Source organism: Hippopotamus amphibius, chromosome 11, assembly GCF_030028045.1.
Source record: "Hippopotamus amphibius kiboko isolate mHipAmp2 chromosome 11, mHipAmp2.hap2, whole genome shotgun sequence".
Taxonomy (NCBI): domain Eukaryota; kingdom Metazoa; phylum Chordata; class Mammalia; order Artiodactyla; family Hippopotamidae; genus Hippopotamus; species Hippopotamus amphibius.
This window is the reverse complement of record NC_080196.1, coordinates 66,491,578-66,517,111: the sequence shown is the minus strand read 5'-3', so window position 1 is coordinate 66,517,111 and position 25,534 is coordinate 66,491,578. Positions and strand designations below refer to the sequence as shown.

General features: G+C 39.0%; 1 protein-coding gene across 4 annotated transcripts in view; it reads right to left on the bottom strand.

The window, feature by feature from the left end:
* GAREM1 (GRB2 associated regulator of MAPK1 subtype 1) overlaps positions 1-25,534 on the bottom strand; it is a 227,039-nt gene that overhangs the window by 140,125 nt on the left and 61,380 nt on the right. For 2 of the 4 annotated variants that reach the window (XM_057698279.1, XM_057698280.1), the window contains exon 2: positions 11,999-12,139. The exons of 1 other annotated variant lie outside the window; for it this stretch is intronic. In XM_057698279.1, coding sequence (XP_057554262.1) covers positions 11,999-12,139 — 141 coding nt within the window. Of the gene's footprint in view, positions 1-11,998; positions 12,140-25,534 lie in introns of those variants that run through there. One more of the 4 variants, XM_057698283.1, reaches the window with a different exon arrangement.

Sequence of the window (25,534 nt, the reverse complement as noted above, 5' to 3'; positions counted from 1 at the left end):
CATCTAGGCATCATCTCGTACCTCATCAGCACTTCCCCCAGCCTAGGTCACGTCTTCATTATCTTTCATCAGGTTATTTCAACAACTTCCTATCCTGTTTCTCTGATTTCTCATCACCCATCCTGGATCGCCGTGGGAGGTGGTGACCTCCTGCAATCTTTCTGTGACACAGATTACGAGGGATGCCCCTGAGGCACAGAGATTACTATTCCTGTTATTCACCCTAGAATTCAAATCTCTTCACAGTTGTTCCAAGCTGGGTTTCTAACCTATTACCTAAATCCTCCTTCCCCCTCTAACCCATTAGCCATTTAAAATTATCTTCACTATTGCCCATAATCCAAACCTTTGCTCAAGCTGGTACTCCCTTTCCTGCCACAGCCACCTGAGGACTCTCGCTTCCCACCCTCAGACAGAACTGCTCACTCCTTGTTCAACAGTCTACGCTTCTATCAGAGCATCACGGTCCTCTCCCTTACTCTCCATGGAGGGGCTGAGGGCTACACGTGCCTGCTTCAAGGCAAAAGGAAACCAGACTGTTCTCCAGGCATTCTCAGGCATCTTTGTAAACCGACTGAAAAAAATGTTCATTCTTTAAAGATGACTCAAGTTCAGTTCGGTCAAAAATATTTAGTGAGCTCTTAAACTCTCCAAGCCTGTCCTAGATCCTGTGAGAGACAGGACTGTCCTCAAGGAGCCTTTAGTAGGGAGGAGAATAAAAGCAAGACATATACACTCTTGAGCACAAACTATTACAGGGATTCCAAACAGGAAGGACCTTATCTATACACACGGTGCGGAAAGTTGGGAAAAGCTTCTCGAGGGAGGTGGGGCGTGAGGCAGGATCTCACAACCGGGGGGGTGGCTGATGTGCGAGCCCTCTGAGGACTAGAAACAGCACGGAGTGAGGCAGGGCGGGTAGGGCCCATCTGGGGAACAAAAACAGGCCACTGGGGCTGGGGCCCGGCCGGGCATGTACTCTTAGCTGAATGGATGTCAGGCCTCAGAAGGGCCCGGGTTAGAGGAGAGTCTGCATCCACCTGGGGATGCCTCTGACACACCCCAGCTGGCGGTGAAATAACAGCCGTAATTGAGAAAAAATAACCTGACTGATGGGGGCCGGGAAGGGGGTACTTAGGTTTTCAGGGACCCAGTGAGAGGGTCTCTGAAAGGGCTGGGGAGGGGGAGCAGCTTTGGCAGGGGTGCTGGGGATGGCATCCACAAGACTGGGCGTGCAATTACTCTGAGGGGCAAAGAGGAAAGGGCACGAGGTGACGGAGGACTGGAATCCCCTCCCTGGGTGACTGGCTTCATTACTACGAGAAAGCTGGGGTGATGGAACAGTGTGAAGGGCTGTACAGAAACACACAGCTGCCACTGACCATTAGGCTCACGGGATGCACATGACATTAGGGGAGACACGGAATATTTCAAACACTGATGTGCTCACTGCATTTCACTTACTTACAAGGATTTTTAACATCTAGAAGATAAAAGCTTCATGTTTCTTGTTTGTCTCACGCTCACTCATTGGCTTGACTCACTCTTAGGGACAAACCCTGTGATGTTCTGTAAACCAGTCCGAACAGGTCGGAGGCCTTGGTAATGTATACCTTCCAGAAAAGCGCACATGCGAGTATCTGAATCACCTATCCTCTCCCTAAATGTCAGAAAAGTTCGCACAGTACACGTGCTTCATCATTTTCCTGTGGACAAGTCCATCTGACAACTACCTAGCTGGGTAAGCAGTTTAACAGAAGGCCAGCACACGACTGCCCTGGAGGGTGAGTCATAAAGGTAAGTGATTCCAATTCTAAGAAAGGGAGGGAAGTGACTTCAGGAATATTTACCAGCACTGCGATCAGTTTTGGAACGTATGAAGTCTGTTTTCCGCAAAGAAAAAAAAAAAAAAACTCAAAGCAATCCCTCAAAGCTGAAAGGGAACGTTTTAAAAGGGCACACTACCTCTCAGAGGTACAAATCCAACATGGAAATCAAATTACGAAGTGAGACGAACCCATCCCCACCCATGTTATAAACACCCCGTTAACAGTGTGGTTACAGGCAGCTTGTTCAAACTTTCCACCTGATGCTAATCACATTATCTCATAGGTTAAACTAGACTCAAGCTGGACTTGTCCCTTTCAAATACCAACTTTCCATTCAGTACTGACACAGAAGTAGAAAAAAAAAAATTAGAAAACAGCAGCCTTCGAGTTTTGAACCCCAAACACCATCTTTGTTTTCGTACCAGAGTTGTTGTTTTATTTTTTGGATCCTAGATTTTCTGTTGTAGATTCAGTATGTGATTTTCAAGGATTCTGAGGGTAAACAGGCCGAAATGTGAATGAAAACAGCAATCGAGGGATTCTTAAATTTTTATGAATGATGTTTTTTCTTTAGATTTTTATTGAGGTAAAATTGCTTTACAACTTGTGCCAGTTTCCGCTGTACAACAAAGTGAATCAGCTGTATTTATACATATATCCCCATATTCCTTCCCTCTTGAGCCTCCCTCCCACCCTCCCTATCACATCCCTCTAGGTCATCACCAAGCACTGAGTTGATCTCCCAGTGCTATGTAGCTAGCCATCCATTTTACATTTGGTAGTGTATATGTGTCAATGCTGCTCTCACTTCATCCCAGCTTCCCCTTTCCCGCCATGTCCTCAAGTCTGTTCTCTACACGTGCATCTTTATTCTTGCCCTGTCACTGGGTTCATCGGTACCATTTTTTTTTAGATTCCATATATATGCATTAGCATACGGTATTTGTTTTTCTCTTTCTGGCTTACTTCACTCTGTATAACAGACTCTAGGTCCATCCACCTCACTACGAATAACTCAATTTCATTATGAACGTTATTTTACCAGTGTATATAGATCAAGAAAAGCCACACAATGTGACACCGAATAACTCTGCCCTGTATTTAATCATACTCCCCTTCCACTTCTCCCATAAAGCTCTTATTTTAAGGAGAAACAAAAAAAAAAATTTCCTTTTTTTCCAAATCATACACACACACACCTCCTTCCCCCTTTATACCTGAATCACTACCACCAGCTGGGTCAGCACGTGGGCACTGGCCAGGCTGGTAGCACTCAAGTCTCTGCAGGAAGCCGCTAAGCTGGGATGGCTGCACCACATGGGGAAACAGAATCACTTCTGAGTTCACCTTTCACTGGGCTGTTTCCACACTTGATCCTGGAATAGGACAACCCAGTGAAAGGTAAACTTTCACCTCTACAGAAATTACTTAAGACTATAAGTAGGATTCAAGGACTGAGGCAGAAGTGGTTTGGTAAGAATAGCACTGAAGGGACTTCCCTGGTGGTGCAGTGGTTAAGAATCCGCCTTTCAGTGCAGGGGACTTGGGTTGGATCTCTGCTCCGGGAAGATCCCACGTGCTGCGGAGCAACGAAGCCCGTGCGCCACAACTACTGAGCCCGCACTCTAGAGGTCCGCGAGCCACAGCTACTGAAGCCTGCACACCTAGAGCCTGTGCCCTGAAATAAGAGAAGCCACTGCAATGAGAAGGCCGTGCACCACAACAAAGAGTGGCCCCTGACTGCTGCAACTAGAGAAAGCCTGCGTGCAGCAAAGACCCAACGCAGCCAAAAATAAAATAATTTTTTAAAAATAAATAAAAAGGAAGAAATTTACTTTATAAAAAATTATCACTGAAGAGTTATACACGATTAACTTTGCTGTTGACTGTCATCAGTCAATTTTTTTCCTTTGTATTACAAAAATTTTCAAAACATATCGAAAATGAATACTGTACTGTACCCTTCACCTAGACAAGTTTAACTGCCTGCCCAATATTCATCTATGTTGATCTGTTTGTTTTTGAAGTATTTTATAAATAATCATATTCTCCCCTAAATAATTCAGTGTCTCTAAAAAAATAAGGATGTTTCCCTTCAAAACTATAATACTAGTATCACACCTAACCATACTTAACAAAATCAAGATAATTCCCTAGTATCATCTCATCATAAATATCATTTGTATTCAAATTTCCTTGGGGGTTTTATTCTTAAGCATTTAGAAGTGAAATTAGAAAACTATACTGAAGGCTGGCGACAATCCTCGATTCATTCTTCCATCAAAGGCAGATGCTTACATAAGTTCTTTACCCTCGTTTTGGGTTAAAACATCTGGGTGAATGCCCAAGTGTGAAAGATACAACCATCTGACCTCTGACCACAAACACTATGTTCCAGTACGTACACCAGCTACGTCATGGAGCAAAGTGGAGAGGGAGAGGGTACCGAACACCTCTCGAGGAAAACCATGGCAGGGACAATTTCCCAGATACCAGGCTATTATGTTACGGAATTAGTTTCCCCCTCTTTTCTCTTCTGAGTCATCCCCCCCGCACCCCCAAGCTGAGAAAGATGTTCCTGACTCCATTATTCTTAAAAAATGAGTATTAGAAGCCTTTCACTCCTATGTCTGCTCCCCTAGCTCTTCTTTAATACACTGTGACACACAGTTGAGCCTGCTGCTGTCTCACTTTCCACACTCATTTTTAACCCACTCGTGACGTCTAATTTTCCTCCCATTTATTCACTGAGATTGTCCTTTTGAAGATCACTGATTTCCTCCCGTCACACTTAAAAGCCCCTCTCCCTGGGCCTCCAGACTTGGGTAGGAAGCCATCCAGGTTCCCACAGCGTGCTTTCCATCCCCCCACGGGCTATCCTGGAAGCTCTTCTGTCTTTGCTCCTTCCTGTAATTTACTTAGAGATGGGAACGTCACCTGTACGCAGATGGCATAAATCTGGAAAAGGTCACCATAAATGTTTCCCTGGTTTTCCCCTAGAGTCAGAATACAAGTGGGGAGCTGTCCGTGAAAGGAAAGAAAAGCAAAAGCCTTACTCAATTTACCAGCGAATTCTAACAAATCTCTCTTCTCTGTGATGACTAAAATGTCTTCCTTGTGCGAAGTGCCTTCTAGCACTTTCCAGAGAACTGTGTTGATGGAAGCAGGTTCCGGAGCCGCATTCCCTGGGTTTGAATCACACCTATTAGCTGTGTAATATTACAAGATCCTTAACATCTTTAAACCTCGGTTTGCACTTGTGCACAAATGCAGATAATAACAGAACCTGCCTCTTGGGTTTGCTGAGAAAGCTACACGAAGAAATACAAGTAAAATGCTGAGTTAGCAAGAGAAGAGCAAGCACTAAATAAATCTGAGTTTTTGCTAACTGTGACCTAAAGATTCAATTATGAAAAATGCTTATTTCTTAGATAGCTAATATTTATTACTGGCAAAACTGGTTGGGATAATGCTCCTTGGCATACTATACTGGTCCTGAGGACTTTTTAAAAGACAGTTTGGTTACTTTCCATTTTATCACATAAGCTTTATCCCATGTAATAGAGAAAGTACACAAAATGTTCTACAAAAGTAGTTACTTTTGTAAAGGGATGATTCATTCTCATTAAACTCACAACCCAGGAGAATAAAATTAGCTTGTTTCAACATTTCCTTTTGTTCAGTAATTACAATTCAAGGTTATGTTAGATACCACATTACTATAATTTTGCCCAAGAGACAGACACTGCACATCCTACGTTTTTAAAAACAGGTACTGCCATTATAAATGCAGGTGCTTGCTGTATAAGGTCCTTGCAGATTTCATAAGCAATTCTAACCAACCTTGGGCTCCACTGTTACCTATTTCTGTATATACGGTAGCTACCAGGGAAGTATGGAGATCATTTTAGCTTGTTAAAGATTCACCGGATTTGCAGGAGGATGAGAATTTAAAAATAGAAGCCAAACGTGGCTGGGGTTTATCTCAGATGCTTCTGTTCAAGTAGCAATCTGTTCAGTGATGATGACACCAAGCACATAACTGAATGATTTAAATTTCCATAAACCCAGCCGGAACTCCACTACTTCCCCAAGTGGTGGACCATGGGTGTACAGACGCCTCACATTTTGATGTGTTTGATTTCTCAGAGCTGCATCTCTAGAGAGAGCTTTTTCTGGTTGGTTTTCATGAGACAGGTGACAGCGAGGAGGTAACACTGTCTAGCACTCACCTCGTGACAGGACAGTGTTGAGTCACTTACACAAGTTAGATCTCAGAGACTCTCACGACATTTTCTAAGGTAAATCTCCATTTTATAGGTTGGAAACTTGGAGCTTAAAAGGGCAAATAAAATTCCAGAGGCAACAGAGTATTCGGCTTTTTGTGGAGCCTGAAGTTTACATTTGTTTTAAAGGACAAAATGTCAAATTGTGCATACCAAATTAGGTTTAAGGCCCTAGAAGGGTTCAGCATAAACCCTGAGACACATGCTTTACTGTGACGTGTGCGAGCTTGACCGCCACTCTGAGCTGCAGAGACACAGGGAATTTGATGAATAGAAATGTGAACTGTAAAATGGAAACCGTTCATCTTTACAAACTATTGGCTATAATTAAGTTGCACTAGGTTCCTTTTCCTAATTTTTAAAAACAGATTTTGGGGGGGGGCTATAACAAGTCAGAATAAATTGGGGGAGGGGGGCAGGAGGCACGCAGGGTGAGTGAACAGTGTCTGATGGAATGCCAGGCAGGAGTCTACATGGTCTGAGTATGCAGAATGCAGAAACATTCCAAATTCTGTAATGTACATTCCTTAGGAAATCTTTGCCCTTTCAGTAGCAACAAGAAGTTAGAATTTAGATAAAATTGATCTGCGATGCCTTTTGACTAAAACTTGTGTGAAAGCAGCCATCATTTTTCTAAACACTACGTCAATTTTTCTTGAGTGGTTTCTCTGCTGTTAGCAAAATATGTGATGCTGACTGAACACATTCTCTCTCTTGGAATCAGCTGTTTGTTAAACCAAGAAAATTCCTTTTATTCCAAATAGAAAACTTATTTTGTCAGAACGAGCAACAAAGGTATGGCTTTGTACAGCCGCCTAGGCTGTGCACTGCACAACTCCAAGGACCACCACTTACAGAGACCACAAAGTAAGGAGTATTGCCTGGAACAGGACAGTGCACTGGCCCTGACAGAAATGGTACAGTAACTGAGAAGAATGGGTGCTACCTTTACCAGAAAATAAGGACAAGGGCATGTCATAAAGATAGATGGGCCAGCTTGTAACCAAATGGCAAAATATGAGACAATTCGAACATCAAAATAAACAAGGACAGGAAGATATTTCAACTTCCTTCCTGAAGTAAGAATCCACAATTTCATGCTGATAATAAAAGGTAAGTAAGTGAACAACGGGAGAGAATGAACAGCTCTTCCCTATAGTAGAATGACAATGCACATAAGAAGGAATGATGGAGTTACGTTGGAAATGCTACCTTCAAAGTAAAAAAACTGAATCAGACAGGAATCATCAATAGCTTCTCAACAAAGGACGGGGGGGAGTTAGAGAAGGAACAGGATACCTACAGAATCTCAAAGAACCTTCTTTCACATTTCCCAGTAACACAAAGCATGGTAATTACACAGCAGAGAAATCAGACAACACCTTAACCAAGTGATCAAAATCAATGTCATCAATAAAGGGCCAAGGGACATCCTGTCTCTAGATGTGATGTCCTGAGGAGGACACAACCAGCCCAAAGTGCATAATCTCAATCTAATCATGAAGAGCCTGGGGAACCCAAATTGAGGGCTATTCTATAAAACAACTTGCTTGTATTCTTCAAAAATATCATAAAACATGAGGAAGGCTGAGGAACCACCCCAGATAAAAGGAGACTAAAGAGACATCATAGGGAAACACAGTAAGTGGTCCCAGACTACATGCTGTCCTGGAAGGAAAAAGTACTATAGGGACAACTGACAAAACTGGAACATGGACTGTAGATTAGATAACAGTATTAAATGTCCTGAATTTGCTAACAGTACTGTGGTTACATGAGAGGAGATCCTTGTTCTTAGGAAACACATAATGAAGTCTAAGGGGGATCTGTGCTGTCTGCTTGCCAATGATGTGGGAGAAATAAATAATATGGGTGGTGTGTCTATGTGTGTGCAGAGAAAGAGATGGAGGGAAAAAATACAACACACATGGCAAAATGATGGCAAAAATGGGTAAACAGTATAAGGGAATATATCATACTACTGCAGCCTCAAAATAAAAAGTTGAAAACAACAACAAAAAAAACCAGCAGCCAAAACAACGTTGAGGGGTCTCAGTGTTTAGCCTGCTTTAATGAGCAGAAAAGTAATTCAACTTGTAACCTGTACTTCAAAATAAAGAGTTAAATCTTTAGAAATATTTTGCTGCTGTCATTACATAAGCACCACCATCAACACTACGGAGAACTTGGAAGTAATCAGTGCTCAGAAAGGTGCTTCACTTGCATTCCCTCTTTCAATCTTCACAACTACCCTTTGAAGAGAAAGGCACTATAGTTATCCCCACTTTATATGAGGAAACTTAAGATTCAGAGAGGTTTAGTAACTTGCCCAAATACAGACAGTAAGTTCCTGGCACAACCAGGAATCCAACTGGGCTGATTACAAAGCTGGTAGATTTTATTACTAAGTTAAACATATTTAATTATTAACTATTCATTAGTTTTCCTCAAAGAATGAGTGATGACTCTCAACCTAAATGAAATTATAACAAATCAGTAAAACATGCATGAATAAGGGTTTCTTCTACTAATTAAAATTAGAACACTAATAAACCAGAAACATAAATGGTATTTTTTAGTCTCCACAATTTACTTTATACTCTTTTTCTTCCAAAGGCTGGACTCGATGACAAATTCTTTGAAATACATTATACCCTAGGATGTTCTTTGAAATGATCTTATCAAATGTCTCATAAGCCATTGGTTCCTTGCTATGGACTGAAGGTTTACACCCTCCCAAAATCAGATGCTGAAGCCTAAATCTCCAATGTGATGGAATTTGGAGGTGGGCCCTTCGGGAGGTAACTAGGTCATGAGGGTGGACCCCTCATGAATGAGATTAGTGCCCTTATAAAAACAGACTTGAGAAGGATGATTGTTCTCTCTCCCCCTCTACCATGTGAGGACACAGCAAGAAAATGACCACCTGCAAACCAGAAAATTGGGCTCTCACCAGACACCGGATCTACTGGCACCTTGATCTTGGACTTCTCAAAAAACAAATTTCTTTTGTTTACAATCCATCTAGTCTATGGTATTTCATTATAGCAGCTTGAACTAAGACAGTTCTACTTCAAGTTTTTCTTCCTTTAATATATTCTCTTTTCATGTAAAGTGGTGCAGTCTTAGTGTTCACGTTTCCTTTTAGTCTTGGCACCTCAATTTTCTTTTTTAGATCTTTATTGGAGTATAATTGCTTTACAATGTTGTGCCAGTTTCTGCTGCACAACAAACGAATCAGCTGTATCTATACATACATCCCCACATCCTCTCCCTCTTGAGCCTCCCTCCCACCCTCCTTATCCCATCCCTCTAGGTCGTCACCCATCATCAAATTGATCTCCCTGTGTTATGCAGCTGCTTCCACTAGCTATCTGTTTTACATTTACATATATGTCAATGCTACTCTCTCACTTCGTCCCAGCTTCCCCTACCCCCACCCCTGGTGTCCTCAATTTCGTTCTCTACATCTGTGTCTTTATTCTTCTGCCACCTCAATTTTACTTAAAAAAAACAAAAAACAAAACAAAAAAAAAAACACTATCATTTGCAATATACTGCCTGGGGCTTCCCAATTAAGTGTACTATATTTTCCTTGCAGATAAAAGAGTAAGCTGTTGAACATATGATATCTTTTATCCCAGTGGAAGGTGAGTGTCTATTAAAAAAAATGTTCAGAACAATAAAATATTCCCAAATGTTTGCAGGTTTGGGGAAATCTTACCGTCTGACACTGTGAATGCCCATTCCAGAACAAAGGATTCCCAGTCGTGGCTGCATACTTTAACAAGACGAGCTATAAAAATCATGATGCTCAGTCCACAATCAAAACCAGTTAAACCAGAACCTTGGACACGGAAACTGAGCATCAGTCATTTTTAAAGCTTCCCAGGTGATTCCAATGTGTAGCCAAGTTTGAGATCCCTAGGTGGAGCATCTACAGCCATAAAGAACTGTATCTGTTGTGCACAGATCTACAGGATTCACAAAGGTTTTTAGAATTGGTCTCACGTGCTAAGGGGTGTACAGTGCAACTGGCAAGTGAAGATATGTGTGCATGCAGGAAAAGGTAGCTGAATGAAGCATGAAGATATGTGCCAAATGAATGTGATACACGGTAAGTACATCAGGATACCACCTGGGGACAGTTGGGGGTGCCTGCGCCCTCCCGACGCAATGACATGCTCTGATAAAAGCATGGCCGAGGGAAGGCAACTCCGGCCGGGGCATGGTGTAAAGGAAGAGAATTCAGGATGTCCAGGACACAGTGAGGTGACTAAGCTAGCTACAGTGGAAGGCTCCCTCTTCAGAGTAGAAAAGGTAAGTTTGGAGAAGTAGACTAGAACCAGCCCCTGAGAGGGCTTTGCACCATAAGTCAAAGAGACTGGTGGCATATGGAGTCTCTAAGGAGATCTGAGTAACTGATCAAATGACAGCATTTATCTGGGACAACTGATGTCACAGAGCAATGGGCTTGGGGGCAGGACTAAAACTCAATCTATTAAAAGAAGAACACAGCAGATCAGGTAAAATCGTGTATTTGAATCACAATCTTACTCCTTCCTTCCTGGTTTTCCACAATGGAGAAGAACCAGAATTTTGGTTCTGTTAAAACTAGCATGGATCTCACCTGTTGTGGGACCACTGGCAGGAGAGACTGGGCAGGTGGAGGGTCTGTCTCATCCTCTGCCCCTTTGGCCTGGCTCCCAATCTCAGTCTTAATACTCTCTGTAGCTATATGTTCCTCCTTTTTCTTTGAAGGCTACTCCTACAGCTGGGAAAGAGAATTCTAGGACAGAGTTTCAGGCAAGAGAAATTCTTTCTAATAATTTTTATGGAATAAGAAGGATTTTGAGAAGTTTAGTAACCCTTAGGTCATATCTAGCAGTGAAGACTCCTAGGAATAAAAGGCGGACAAAACCATCCAAAAAATATTTACACAACACGTACCATCTGCTGCTGTTCTAGACAGTGGGAATATGGCAAGGCCCCTTCTCCACACAGACAGCTCTCTGGGCAACGTACAGGTTTCACTCAGAAACAAGACGGCAGTCTAGGGCTATACAATATGTAGCTAACTAATAAAAGTGCCCTGCTATAGACTTTTGAAAAATTAACAAAAGTAGAGAAAAAGCCAAGATCCTTCACATAATCAACTGTAAGCACCAGAAGAAAACATAAGAAATATACATATATGTAATGTGTTTTAAAAATTGTATTTGTAAGCCGCCACTATTGAAAATGGATTCAAGCCACTGGGTGTATGCTAAATTCCTAGAACAGTGCTGGCACTGAGAGAGTCCTTAATAAAAATTAGCGAAATGACATTGTTACACTGAATGGAGTCCCACATGAGGCAAGAAAGTAGATATAATCCTGATTTAACTAAAGTCCTGAGGTCACCTCTGCTGCCTGTATTCTAAATGCTTCACTGCAAAGAGGGACGTGTTCGGTATCTGACATTTCAATCCAATACTTTTAAAAGTAGGCCACGATGCTCATTTGTGAAATGGTATCTTGTGAAACCATGACATCAACGTCATTCACAAACCATTCTCAGGTTTACTCAGAGATGCAGGCGCACAGAGGCTGCTGCACACAGGGAATGTCCTTTCAGAGACGGTCTCTGAGTTTGTAACATTTTCATTTTATAAATATCTAATAAGAATCCACGCTTAACCACATGCATTAATTAGAAATATCTACGACAAAACGAATCTGAGCTTTTGCTGATAAAATAACCAAAGCGTTGCGTTCTTCTTTTTCTAAGTCATTATACTCTCTAGGTTATAGACAATTCCTATTTTCTCACTGTGGAGGAGAAAATGAGCATATTCAAGTACCCTTCACTGGCCTTTTCTTGTCTCTCGAGAGGAGTTTTACCTGCATAATGTACCGGAATCTCTATCTTTGGCCCAATGACATAGTGCCCCTCCTCCAAGCTATGGGCAGTGATGGTGGTCCACTGACGGCACGAATGAAGCAGAAGGTAGTCATTTTCCCGCAGCCCTTCTACGCATTCTCCTAGAAAATAAATTTTATATAAGAAACTTAGAATTAGCATCTATTTACTCCATTCTCTGCAATAAAATTTCATTAGTTATAACTTCACTAATGGCAAAGTTGATATAGTGCATCCCAAGATGAGACGCAGTTCACGTTTGAATTTGCAATAAAAAAAGGCATTCCATACAAAATTGACAAGTGTACACAGGATTCTACAACAGTGTTTCCCACTTATTTGCAAAGAGATTTTCAAATCTCTCATTCTATCTTAATGATTACATTTCAATGATAATAAAACAAACATTAAGTGCCAACAGTACAATGGGCACTAATTAAATGCTTTGCACACATTGTTTCAAGGTAATACAATAACATTATGAGGTAGGTATTGTTCTTTCTTTATAGGTAAGAAAAATTAAGGTTCAGAATGTTGTGTAGCCTAAGCTCACAGATTTAATAAGCAGAAGAGTGCAGATTCAGGCCTAGGCCTGATAGATTCCAAAGCTTATGCTCTTTTTATTTTTGGCCATGCCTTGCAGCTTGTGGGATCCTAGTCCCCCGACCAGGGATGGAACCCGGGCCCTCGACAGTGAAAGTCCAACCACTGGACTGCCAGGGAATTCCCCCAAAGCTTATGCTCTTCATCACCACAATATAACTACCAAAAATAAATAATAAATGTATCTCTCTGTTGCAACAATACTTGAGATTAAATGCCTATGTCTCCTTTAAATTTTCTGTTTTAGTATGGTACTGGTACAAAAACAGACACATAGATCAATGGAACAGAACAGAAAGCCCAGAAATAAATACATGCACTTAGGGTCAATTAATCTACAACAAAGGAGGCAAGAATATACAACAGAGAAAAGACAGTCTCTACAATAAGTGTTGCTGGGAAAACTGGACAGCTACAATGTAAAAGAATAAAATTAGAACATTCTCTAACACCATACACAAAAATAAACTCAAAGTGAATTAGAGACCTAAATGTAAGACCTTATACTCCCAAACTCCTAGAGGAAAACATGGGCAGAATACTTTTTGACATAAATTGCAGCCATATTTTTTTGGATCCACTTCCTAGACTAATGGAAATAAAAGCAAAAATAAACAAATGGGACCTAATTAAACTTAAAAGCTTTTACATAGCAAAGGAAGTCATAAAGAAAATGAAAAAACAACCTACAGAATGGGAGAAAATATTCACAAACACAAGGGATTAATTTCCAAAATATATAAACAGCTCACACAGCTCAATACCAAAAAAAACAGACCAATCAAAAAGTGGGCAAAAGATCAAAACAGACATTTCTCCAAAGAAGACATACAGATGGCCAACAGGCTCATGAAAATATGCTCAACATCACTAGCTATTAGAGAAATGCAAATCAAAACTACAATAAAAGTATCACCTCACATGAATCAGAATGGCCATCATCAAAAAGTCTACAAATAATAAATGCTGGAGAGGGTGTGGAGAAAAGGGAACCCTCCCACACTGTTGGTGGGAATGTAAATTGGTACAGCTACTATGGAAAACAGTATGGAGGTTCCTTAAAAAACTAAAAGTAGAGTTACCATATGATCTAGCAATTCCATTCCTGGACATATACCAGGAAAAGACAAAAATTCTAATTTGAAAAGATACATGCACCCCAATGTTCACTGCAGCACTACTTACAATAGCCAAGACATGGAAGCAACCTAAATGTCCATCGACAGATGAATGGATAAAGAAGATGTGGGATATATACACAATGGAATATTACTCAGCCATAAAAATGAGTGAAATAATGCCATTTGCAGCAACATGGATGGACCTAGAGATTATCATACTAAGTTAAGTAAATCAAAGACAAATATCATATGATATCACTTACATGTGGAATCCAAAAATATGATAAAAATGAACTTATTTCCAAAACTGAAAGAGACTCACAGACATAGAAAACAAACTTATGGTTACCAAAAAGGAAAGGTGAGGGGGAGGGATAAATTAGGAGTCTGAGATGAACAGATAAATAGTACTATATATAATACAGAAAAACAGCACAGGGAACTGTATTCAACATTTTGTAATAACCTATAATGGAAAAGAATCTGAAAAAGAATATATATGTAACTGAATAAATGTAACTGTAACTACATATATATGTAATATATACATATAATATATGCAACTGTAAATATACCTGAAACTAACACATTGTAAATCAACTATACATCAATTAAAAAAAAAAGACTATACTACCCAAAGCAATCTACAGATTCAATGCAATCCCTATTAAATTACCAATGGCATTTTTCACAGAACTAGAACAAGAAATTTTACAATTTGTATAGAGACACAAAAGACCCCGAATAGCCAAAGCAATCTTGAGAAGGAAAGATGGAGCTGGAAGAATCAGGCCCCCACACTTCAGACTATACTACAAGGCTACACTGATCAAGACAGTATGGTACTGGCACAAAAACAGAAATATAGATCAATGGAACAGAACAGAGAGCTGAGAGAGAAACCCACGCACATATGGGCACCTTATCTTTGACAAAGGAGGCAAGAATACACAATGGAGAAAAGACAGCCTCTTCAATAAGTGGTGCTGGGAAAATTGGACAGCAAACATGTAAAAGAATGAAAGCAGAACACTTCCTAACACCATACCCAAAAATAAACTCAAAATGGATTAAAGACCTAAATGTAAGGCCAGACACTATAAAACTCTTAGAGGAAAACATAGGCAGAACACTCTATGACATAAATCAAAGCAAGATTCTTTCTGACCCACTTTCTAGAATAATGGAAATAAAATCAAAAATAAACAAATGGGACCTAATGAAACAAAAGCTCTTGCACAGCAAAAGAAACCATAAACAAGAAGACAACCCTCAGAATGGGATAAAACATTTGCCAACGAAGCAACTAACAAAGGATTAATCTCCAAAATATGCAAGCAGCTCATGTAGCTCAATATCAAAAAAAAACAAACAACCTAATCCAAAAATGGGAGGAAGACCTAAATAGACATTTCTCCAAGAAGACATAGAGATGGCTAACAAACACATGAAAAGATGTTCAACATCTCTAATTATTAGAGAAATGCAAATCAAAGCCACAATGAGGTATTACCTCTCACTGGTCAGAAAGGTCATCATCAAAGAATCTAGAAACAATAAATGCTGGAGAGGGTATGGAGAAAAGGGAACCCTCCCACACTGTTGGTGGGAATGTAAACTGGTACAGATTACAGAAAACAGTACGGAGCTTCCTTAAAAAACTAAAAATAGAACTACCATATGACCCAGAAATCCCATTACTGGGCGTATACCCTGAGAAAACCATAATTCAAAAAGGTACATGTACCACAATGTTCACTGCAGCATTATTTACAATAGCCAGACATGGAAACAACCTAAATGTCCACCAACAGAAGAATGGATAAAGAAGATGTGGCACATACATACAATGGAATATTACTCAGCCATAAAAAGGAATGAAATTGAGTTATTTGTAGTGAGGTGGATGAACCTAGAGAATGTCATACAGAGTGAAGTAAGCCAGAAAGAGAAAAACAAATACCGTATGCTAATGCATATACATAGAATCTAAAAAAATGGTACTGATGAACCCAGTGGCAGGGCAAGAACAAAGATGCAGGTGTAGAGAGCAGACTTGAGGACGGGTGGGAAGGGGAAGCTGGGAGAGTAGCATTAACATATATACATTACCAAATGTAGAATAGCTAGTGGGAAACTGCTGCATAACACAGGGAGCTGCCTTACAACATGGAGATTAACTCGATGACTGGTGATGACCTAGAGGAGTGGGATAGGGAGAGTGGGAAGGAGGCTCAAGAGGGAAGGGATACGGGGATACATGTGTAAATACAACTGATTCACTTTGTTGTACAGCAAAAACTGACGCAATAGTGTAAAGCAATTATACTCCAATAAACAGCTGAAAAAACATTTAAAAATAAAATAAAATTTTATATAGTTTGCCAGTTCTCTTTGGCCTCCTACCAAATTTCCCAATCAATTGAAAATAATTAAGCTTTATAGCATACAAATGAAATGATTTTTTATTTTAATATTTTCTAAAGTAACTTTTCAGCATTTGAACCGATAACAAACTATTTCAAAAGAGAAATCCATTCCCTGAAACTTAAAAAATGTTTGTTTGTTTTAGAACTGAAATAATCCATCCCATTAATCCTGGTTTAGTAGTTTTAAATGCTAAAAAACAAAAAAACAAACCACCTGAAAAGACTAATTTCTTTATAAAGAAAACAATATGCCTGCCTTATTTTTGGCCCTTATTAATTATTATCGATTTCACTTTGTGTTCTGAAATGGCATTTACAGACTTCTCAAAAATTCTTAAAAATGTCAGTATTTTTTCAATAAATAAAGTTAGAGGAAGCTGTAACGACTTACTTGGTTATCACAGCCATAAATTTTGCGAGGACCAGGTTCATAAAGACACCACCTGGGGATCACTGGTACTCATGAGCCCTCTGTATCCCTCAAGCACGTTAGGGCAGGAAAGAAAGATCTGGAATGGCTGCTCCAAAGGAGAAATTATGCAGCCTCCTAGGTGCTCCCCACTGGAGAGCAGGAGGGTGGGAAGAGCACTTCCACAGGAGGCAAGAGTTAGAAGCTCGGGCTTTGAAGTCCAGCAGCCCTGGTCTAGTCCAAGCTCTGTCCCCACCACTGTGTGGTACTGGGCAGGAACCTGCTCTTCACCGTGAGATGGGGCAACAACGGTCTCTGTGAGTGGCTGTGAAGACACATGGTGACAGTGGTGGAAAGGTGTAGCACAAGTCTGTCCATATTATATTAGGAACAATCAGTAAATGTCAGCTATTAATTTATTTTTCTCCCTAAAACTCAATTCTTATATAAACATTATAATTTAGGTCTTGTTATTCTTCTGCAGGTGAGGAAATGACCTTTAGAGCAGTCAAGAAACTTGTCCAAAGCTGCTCAGCTAGAAAGTGGCAGAAAACTGGCTGCAGGGCAGAAAATACCACAGTCCTTTGCCTTTGAAAACCACCAACAATAATCCAAGAAGCAGAGAAACTGACCTTCAGCTTCAATTCTCACTTATTCACTCAACCAGTATCACAGGCATTGCTTTGAACACTTGGGATGCAACAGCCAACAAAACAAACATCCCTGCCCAGGACGCTTGCTATCCAACAGGAAGGAGACACACAGTACCATTAACGAAAATGAACGATTCAATTAAGAATTACAAAGTGAAAGGTGCTATGGGAAAAGGGTAAAAAATCAGGAATATACAAGAAAGGAGAGCCACGTACAAGTTTGTCATTTTCAGATATTCCTCATCCATTTATCCAACCAGGATGTATTTATTTATTTTGCCTTTTAAGAAACAGCTGGAGAAGCAGCCTTGCAAGCATGACTGAGGGATAAAAAAACTTGAGGAAAGTGTCAGAAGCACATTGTTCTTTTGTCAATAAGAAAAAGGCAAAGGCCATTGGAAGTTCCAGGGATGACAAAAACCTAGACAAGAAAGTCTTGCCCAAACAGGACAAAAATAATCAAGAGGTATAATTTTAAGCAATAAAACCAAAAGCCAGCTTTATTGAGGTATAACTGATATACAAAGAACTGCACATATTTAATGAGTACAATATGATGACCAACCAACACTGGGCATCTTTTATGCACAGAGCAATGGGCGAGTGAGCAAAAATATAAAGTATTCTCCTGGGCGAGATGTGGTCATTCGTAATTTCATGTAAGGCAGGATGCGATGAACACTATTGCAAGAAGAGGAAGATACTGAGAGTGGAGATGGGGACTTCAGCAGAAAGCATCAACGAAATGTTAGCAGGAATATGTAACACATTTGGGCTGATCTTTCTTTGATGGATGAGTTGGGCTTTAATGAGAGGGAGGCAACGGGAGCCACTGAAGAGCTTTGGGTAAGAGAATGGCCAAAACCCTGCTTTAGGAAAATTAATCTGGCAGTACTATAAAAGACGGATGAGAGAAAGCAGACACTAGAGCCATGGGGTATATGCAGGAAACTCAGAGGGAAACACAGTGCCATTCAGGGGAAAAAGAAAACTGCATTTTCTGCAACTAAATTGTTATATCATAAAAACTGTTTTAATTTTATTCCACAGTGGGCTCTAAAGAGGCAGTCGAGAAACAACTGCAGTCAAGTTAATCAAAATGAAAATTTACTGTTAAATCCTACCATTTGCTGATGTAGTAAACACTCTCAAGAGGATTCAGAATGATTTTGGAAGCCATAAAGTAGTAAGAAACCAATGCCTATTTTTGACCTTCTGTCTTTTTCATTTTTTTTTAAACAACTGAACCAAGTGCCTGCTTGAGGCAAAATAAGTTCCACAAAAATTGTCTAGAAAAAAAGCTTACTATAATCACTTAAAACATCCTAGGGCAGGTCACTAATAGAGACACTATTTAAATGAATTCATGAAGTAAACAATTTTTGTGATATAATTATCCTGTTAAGTACTATGTATAACATACTAAAACTTACATATTTATATTTTAGCTCAAAGATGTAGTAACGAAACTCTAAAAGAACTGTGTATTAAATTCCAAAATATATTAATGCCATCCTGAAATTTCCCCACATCTAATATGCTTCTGGGATATACTTTATTTGCCTAGTGTGCCCTTGACCCTCCCAACGTTAAGTCTCACAACCTGTTAAAATCACTTTTAATGTTAAGAGAACAGGAATCCTTGAAGCCTTTAAAGTAAGTCTGCCTAAAAAAAGAATCAATCTCAAAATTTAAAATAAATATTTATAACCTAGACAAGCATAAACTCCATCTTGTTGTCTGCTGGGCCAACATACTCTCCTGATTCACCTTTCTGATCTCTCCTTGTTAAGTGCTCTCAGTTTTCTCCCCTTTATATTAATTGTTAGTTGTAGGAGTTAATCAAGCTTCCACCCTTAGCCTGTTCACCTTTTCTTTCTCCTTTACAATCATATACATCTCTCAAGGGTCCAATTAGTTACAGACAATTCCTGAATCCATGCTACTGGTTACTAGCTTCTCTTCTCAGCCCAGAGTCCAGACTTTACCGTGTACATATTTCTGCCTAGATGTCCCCCTGCCATTCATTCAGGCACCACACATTCATTCAACACACACTTATCAAGGACCAGCTATGTTCTAGGACCTGGCAATATAGTGAACCAAGTACCTGCTCTCGTGGATCTAACCTCTTAGCTGGGTTTTCAATCTTCTATTCTTCATTCTTTCAATTTGTTGAAATACTGCTGCAGAGAAAACTTTCTGAAGAATATAGCACTGCTCATCTTATTCTTGTGCTCACATTTCTCTTCGGTGGTTCCCATCCACAAATGAGGCCTTAAATCCTTGGCACAACACTCAATGCCCCCATGATCTAGTTTCACAGAGTCTCTGACCTTAGGTTCCCCACACCATACATTAGAGCCCAAAGAACCCATTCTCTGATCCCCGTACACGGGGCACTTTCATATACCTGGGCCCTCCCCTCACTTTCTTTCATTTGCCTGCAATGAAATGCCTTGTATTTGCATCTCTTTACCTCCCAACCCCTTATTTACCCATGACTCATCTTACTGGCTCTTGAAAGACTAGCTCAAAGGCTACCTCCATGAATGTCTTCCTGCCACGAATCTCAATACTTTTCATTTAAACCGTACTCATTTTGAGCTTTGCTCTTAGAGCTATGAGCACAGGAATTTAGACTGACTTTTTAATGTCCATATATACTTATGTGACATAAAAAAAAATTAACACTATGAAAATTATAAGCATTTCTTCCCTTATAAAACTAGTCTTTACATTCATCAAGTTTGAGAAACATGGGGTTAAGGAACAGATATTCAAGACCATAAATACTGTTGAATGAGGTCCTCTCTAAACCACCTAGTCTTACCAGCATCCACAGGAATGCGATAAAACACCCCAGATTCACTGCCTCGTGGTTTTATTTTTTAACTGAGATATAACTGACATAACATTATATTAGTTTCAGGCACAAACACAATGATCTGACTTGTATATATTACAAAACGATCACCACAAGAAGTCCAGTTAACATCCGTTACCTTACATAGTTACTATTTTTTTTCTTGTGATGAGAACTGTCAAGATAACAGTCTCCTAGCTACCTTCACATGTGCAATACAACATTATCAACTATAGTCACCGTGCTGTATATTACAATCTCATGACTTACTCATTTTATAACTGCAAATTTGTAACTTTGGACCCCCCTTTCACCTATTTCGACCCCCCAAGCCCCTGCCTCAGGCAACCACCTATCTTGTTTTGCTTTTTAAATACTCTATAACATTTATCTTTAGTTAGACTATTCCCCTTGACATTGAATCTTATATTTTTTATGCTGCTTATAACTATTCTAGCTTTGTCTGCATTGTAATGAAGCTCATTACAGTTGAATGCATCTGAGTAAGCGTAAAACTATAGTACTTTTATGTATGACTTACTTAGAATGTGTCTGAATCAGTTTAAATACTTTTTTAAATCTGTCACAGAAGAATCCAAATTTCTACTAAATGCTTTTTTATTTTTCAACATGAAGATGAAGTACAAGTACACGCAGATGACAATGGATATGGTTTTGATATTAAACCTGTTAACTTACTGCTGGTGAGTTTTGCACTAAGGTTGGGCTGAATGCAGAGAACAAAGCAGACACGCATACACGTTGGTTGGTTTTTGCCATTCCCGTGGCACACAGAAAAGTGAGTGATTTTACGTAATTCTCCACGTCGTGCTGTGATTTTGGCAGCTAGTAAATTCAAGTGTGTCTGATTTTCCACATTTGTCTCTCTCTGTTCTTGGTGCCGCATTTCACACCAGAGTTACAGGCTCAGCCAACAATCTGGGGCTGTCTCTCTACAGAAGGCCAACGTTTTTAATCCTTTTACCTCCAATACCTGACTCCACTTTGCATTACAAGTATATAGTCTTATATTGCTGATTTATTTTCCTTTTTTAAAGTATCTTTTTCTCACCGATTAGCTTGCTTTCCTCTCAGGACATTGGTAGAACCCTGTCTGTAGCGGGTGCTCACGTTATCTGTTGACTGACGAATAAGGTCCCATTGAAATAATCTGCTAACACACGTGTAATGAGAATGAAATTTACCAAACTGAGTATTGTTTTGATCGGTTATGGACATAGACTGTTTCTTACGTCATAGCTAAGTCTACCAACAATGGGTAAATTAATAGGTTCTATGATATCTGTGTTGCTCTTACTACAAATCTAATTTAACAGTTGTACGTTGTTTTATTTTACCAATGTTAAAAGGAAAGCTGGTCGAGTGAGAACACTGTACATGTACTTCCTCATTATTAATAAATAGTGTTGCTTAATTTTAATTATGTGTTTACTTGACCTTAAAACCCTTTTCATGTAGAAAAGAAACCTACTGAATTAACTATTGCATTTCTCTTACAACTTAAACATTTTTAAAAATACCTTCGATGTCAGGAGCTGATAACCGGGCAGGTTTCCTCTTCTTTCCAGCTCCCCTTGCAGTTAGGTGGTGCCACGCCACTAAGTGCTAAGCCAATATGCGTGAGCAGAAATGACACTTCCCACTTCCTGCTCTGGCCTTACCCATGAAAACTGCCCACAAGCCATCCTCTATGCTCCTTCCATGGCCACGGGCTGAATACTGATTCCCAGAAAGATCTTGGAACAGGCTGAAGATAGCACAGTGGCCAGCAGTCTGGGTTCCTTAATTAATATATAGTGGAACAAACCACCTGGGCTTCTTTGGTATCAACAAACCACTGATGCTAATTCAAAATGGTCATTTTTCACTATTTAGCTCCCATATATTTTAACTATCAGATGAAATCAAAGGTATTTTCCTCCTTTTCTGTCGTATATTTTGCAATAAAAAATAAGGACAATTCTATTTTCTCAGACCTCTCTTTGTATGTAAAACCTTAAAAAAAACCCAAACAGGTTATTATTTCAGGCTAACAGAAGCTTTACATCAAGCATGATTGTTGACTTCGCCATAATAACTTGTAGCAGTTGTTTTTTGGTTATGATTCACCTTTAACTTGGAAAGTGGCAGAGCCGGCTAGACATCCACTAATACCTCACTCACTCCTTGTCCTCAGTAACAGTCCTCTTATATTAGCTGGGCACATGGCTGCCCAGAAAACAGAATACTATTCCCGGGCCCCATAGCAAGTAGGTGTAACACAGTAACTAGGTTATAGCCAAATGGGACGTAGTGCAACTAGTATAGATATACACACACACACACACACACATATATATTTAAAATCCTTAATATACCAGAAAATTCACTGATTGCAGTTTACAATTCAATGCTTTTAGTATACTCACAGAGTTGTCCAATCATCACTACCATCTAACTATAGAACATTTCTATCACTCCAAAAGAAACCTCAAACCCATGAACAATTATTCCCTATTCCCCACCCCAGCCTTAGGCAACCACTAATCTACTTTCTGTACCTATCAATTTGCCTATTCTGGAAATTTCATATGAATGGAGGTATAAAATAACTTTTGTGTCTGGCTTCTTTCATTTAGCATGTCTTCAAGGTTCATCTATGTTGTAACATGCATCAGCACTTCATTTTAATCGCCAAATAATATCTGACTATACAGATATACTATGTTTTATTTATCCAATCATCAGATGATGGACATCTGGACTGTTTACAGTTTTAGCAGTTATTGAATACTGCTGATATGAACATCAGTATACAAGTTTTTATATAGACATGTTTTCACTTCTCTCAGATATACACCTGGGGTAGAACTGCTGGGTCATATGGTAACTCTATATTTAACTTCTTGAGAACTCCCTGATTTTTTCCCAAATTGGTCACACCATTGTATACTACCACTAGCAATGAATGAGAGTTCCAATTATTCCACATACTCCAACACTTATTATCCATCTTTTAAATTATAGGCATTTTAGTGGGTGTAAAGTGTGTCTCATTGTGGTTCTGACTTGTATTTACCTAATGATTAGAGATGCTGAGCATCTTTTCATGTGCTTGTTGGCCATTCATGTATCTTTTATAGAGAAATGTTTATTCAAATCCTTTCTCCAATTTTAAATTTGGTTACTTGTCTTTAATGCTGGGTTGTAAGACTTTTTTTTTTTTTTTCAATATTCTGGATACAAATTCCTTATTAGACATACGATTTGAAAATATTTTCTCATATTACATGAACTATACTTTCACTGTTGATAGTGTCCTTTGAATTACACATTTTTTAAATTTTGATGAAGTCAAATTTATTTTTAATTTTGTGCTTTTCATGTCCTATGTGAAAAATTTTTGCATAACTCAAGATCATGAAGATTTAAAGTGTTTTATAAAACATTTTATAGTTTTTAGCTCTTATATTTCGGTTTATGATCCATTTTGTGCATGCTGCGAATAGGGGTCCAACTTCAGTCTTTTTCATGTGGATATCCAGTTATCCAAGCACCAGATGATAAGACTACTCTTTCTTCATTGAACTGTCTTCCTCCCTGTCAAAAATCAATTGACCATAAATGTAAGGATTTATTTCTGGTCTCTCGATACTACTCCATTGTCCTATACATTTATCTTTATGCTAGAACCGCACTATCTTAATTAACATATCTCTGTAATGAGTTTTGAAATTGGGAAACGTGAGTCTTCCAACTTTGTTCAAGATTGTTGTGGTTTTTCTGGGGCACTTGCATTTCCACATGAAGTTTAGGATCGGCTTATCAGTTCTGGTCTCAAGAGCTAGGATTCTAGTGATTGTGTTCAATCTACAGATGAATTTGGGGAGAACTGTCATCTTAACAATATCAATGTTTCTGATCCAAGAATATGGGATGTCTTCCATTTATTTCAATCTTTATTTCAATGATGTTTTGTAGTTTTTGGTGTGCAAGTCTTACACTTTTTTTGTTAAACTTATTCTGACATATTTTATTCTTTTGATGGTATTGCAAATAGAGTTATTTTTAAATTTCACTTTTGGGAGTGTTCATTGCTAACATAGAGAAACACAACTGATTTTTTCATACTGGTCTTATATCTTGAAATCTTGCTGAATTTGTTAGTTCCAATAGTTTCTTCTGTAGATTCCTTAGGGTTTTCTATGTACACAAGTTCATGTTAGGTTATACATTTTCCTTTCCAGCCTGGATGCCATTTTTCTTTTTTTTCTTTTTTTCTTTTTCTTGCCTAACACCTCTGGCTAGAATCTCCAGAACAACACTGAACTTAAGTGGCAACCAAGATGTATTTTTGGAGAGAATGTGCTTCCAAAAATACATCTTTCCCTCTTTATTCTTTCTAATGAATGAAATGTGGATGTGATTATTAGAACTGGAATGGTAGTGAGCATCTCAGACCTTGAAGGGAATTTAGGGCTGAAATTGAGTGCTTGACACAACAACAACTGGGGAAAACAAACAAACAAAAAACAAACAAAAACAAACAAAAACCCCCCCAAACCCCCACCAACAAAAAAAAAGGCCCATGTCACCATGGGTAACACCCCAACCTGAACTTTTGGTCTCTGGGTCTCTGTGACTTGCAGCCAAACTCAAGCCTAAAATGATACAGGACTACTGGAATAAATTAAGAATTGTGGTGCCTGCATTACACAATCAAAATACATGAACTGGTTTCAAAACAAAGTAATTTTTGGTTTTTTTTTTTCATTTTTAAGAAACCAATTGTATTAAAGATGCCTATCTAAGGAAATACTGTCTAAGCCTAGCTCCTGGTTGTAAACTCTGAGCAACGGCTGTTATCTAATGATTTTTTACTTCAAAATAATCCCCCGGGGTTTACAGGAAACAGCATTTATCAATATTATGCTTTTGATAATTTCTTTCAAGCTTCCTAACTGGTTTGTGGGTACAGAGACTGTATTACTTTTACTATAACAAGTTTACTTCAAAAATTGCTAAAAATATTGTCACACATTTAATAGAACTCTTTACTTGTACCTAATTACACATAAGAGCTGTATGTTAACTTACATTTGGAAAGTTAAATTCACATATATCATGAGATTTGGCTCTAACTTATCTATGAATCTAAGGCAGGGATATGCCTCTAAATGGGGTAATATCAAGTATTCCTAATGCAGAGAGAAAAATAATGTGTTTTTATATTAATGGCAAAAAAAAAAAAAACTTGAGAAAAATAGTGAAACTTCCCTAGAATTTCCTAGAATTTACCATCAACAGAAGAATTTAATATCACATGCTGAGTGCCAGAAAAAGGAAAAGTCACTCCACAGCCTTGGGGTGATGCATCCATTTGACAATTACTAAGAATCAAGACCCAGTAACTGGACTTCCCTGGTGATGCAGTGG